The 1,260-nt window shown below is 67.0% G+C and overlaps 1 protein-coding gene across 2 annotated transcripts; it reads left to right on the top strand.

The window, feature by feature from the left end:
- Nucleotides 1–97: 97 nt before the first annotated feature.
- On the top strand, nucleotides 98–1,260 carry KVP18_001230 (uncharacterized protein; the record flags this gene model as incomplete). 2 transcript variants are annotated; one of them, XM_067951031.1, is made up of 2 exons in its annotated part: nucleotides 98–592; nucleotides 636–1,260. In XM_067951031.1, coding segments are annotated over 2 exons (1,120 nt in total), but the record flags the coding sequence as incomplete, so codon positions are not given. The 2 variants fall into 2 exon arrangements, with proteins under 2 accessions (XP_067805472.1, XP_067805471.1); XM_067951030.1 differs by having other exon boundaries at nucleotides 98–1,027.

Here is a 1,260-nt window from a genome sequence, read left to right as displayed (position 1 = left end):
CCCTACCCCACCAGATAATAAATTTTCGACGTCCTGTGGGACTTGCCACACCAAGGGGAAGGTAGCGCGGTGGGCCAGCCGCCTGGCCGAGTACGACATGACCATCTTCCACAAGAGCGGGGCCAGCCTCGCCCACGTGGACTTCCTGTCGCGCTACCTGGACACCGACGCCGACCCCGGCCTCGAGCCGCGGATGACCCTGACCGCGGACGTCTCCGGCGAGAGCGAGGACCTCGGTGAACGGAACCGCCTCCTGACGATGCTCTGGGCCGACGACTCGGACTCAGGGGCTGCTTCCCCTTCCCAGGAAGGATCCCCCTCCCCTCTCGGAGCCGGGATCGTGGAGGAGGAACCCGCGTCCCCCCGTCAGGAGCCCCTAGTTGAGAGGCCCCGGGTGGCAAACCCGCAGCTACCCGCCCTATCTGAGATCCTGGCCGCCCAGGCCGGTGACCCGAGCGCCTACGGCAGCGCCTACGCACGGCGCGACGGGATGGTCCTCTACCACGGCCGCATCTACGTTCCTCCGGGACGAGGCGATCGCTGCTTGCCATTCCCTCTGCCCCTACAAGCACTCGGGGGTCAAGAAGACCCGGTCCACCCTCCTGAGGGTCTTCAATTGGCCGGGACTCCATCAGGACGTCCACGAACACCTGGCTGCCTGCCCCTCTTGTGCGCGAAACCGGATCGACGTCTCCCGGCTCCAGGGCTTTCACAGCCCTCACCCCGTAGAAGCCCCCCTACGGCGGGTCCACTTGGACCACTGGAGTTGCGCCTACGGGGAAAAGGTCTGGGATGTGCTTACCATGGTCGACTCGCACACCAAGTGGGCCGAGGCCGTAGTCGTCGCCGACAAATCGGCGGAGGCCACGTCCTCGGCGTTCTTCAGGCACTGGGTCTGCCGCTTCGGCGTCCCCCGCCTGATCATCTCCGACCGAGGGGCGGCTTTCACCAGCGACCTGTTCGAGAGCCTCGCGCGGCGCCTGGGCATCGAGCAGTTGGCCTCGACCCCCTACCACCCCGAGGGTAACGCAGTGGTGGAGACCTTCCACCCCCGCCTTTCCGGCTTCCTGCGGCACGTGGACCAGGGGAGGATCCCCTTCCCCGAAGCGCTGGATTCAGCCCTGTTCTCCTACCGAGCGACCCTACACGGGACGACCCAGGAGAGCCCCTTCTATCTGACCTTCGGCCTGGACCCCTCGGTGGGAATCCATGGGGACTGGCGCCAGCGGAAGGCTCCCGACGGGGCCTCCGAGCGCCTGC

This window comes from the organism of the source record quoted next (genome assembly GCF_019968955.1).
Source record: "MAG: Porospora cf. gigantea A chromosome Unknown PgA_NODE_9710_length_1260_cov_793.728, whole genome shotgun sequence".
Classification (NCBI taxonomy): Eukaryota; Apicomplexa; class Conoidasida; order Eugregarinorida; family Porosporidae; genus Porospora; species Porospora cf. gigantea A.
The sequence above is the reverse complement of the archived record's forward strand: the minus strand, read 5'-3'. Positions and strand labels throughout refer to the sequence as shown.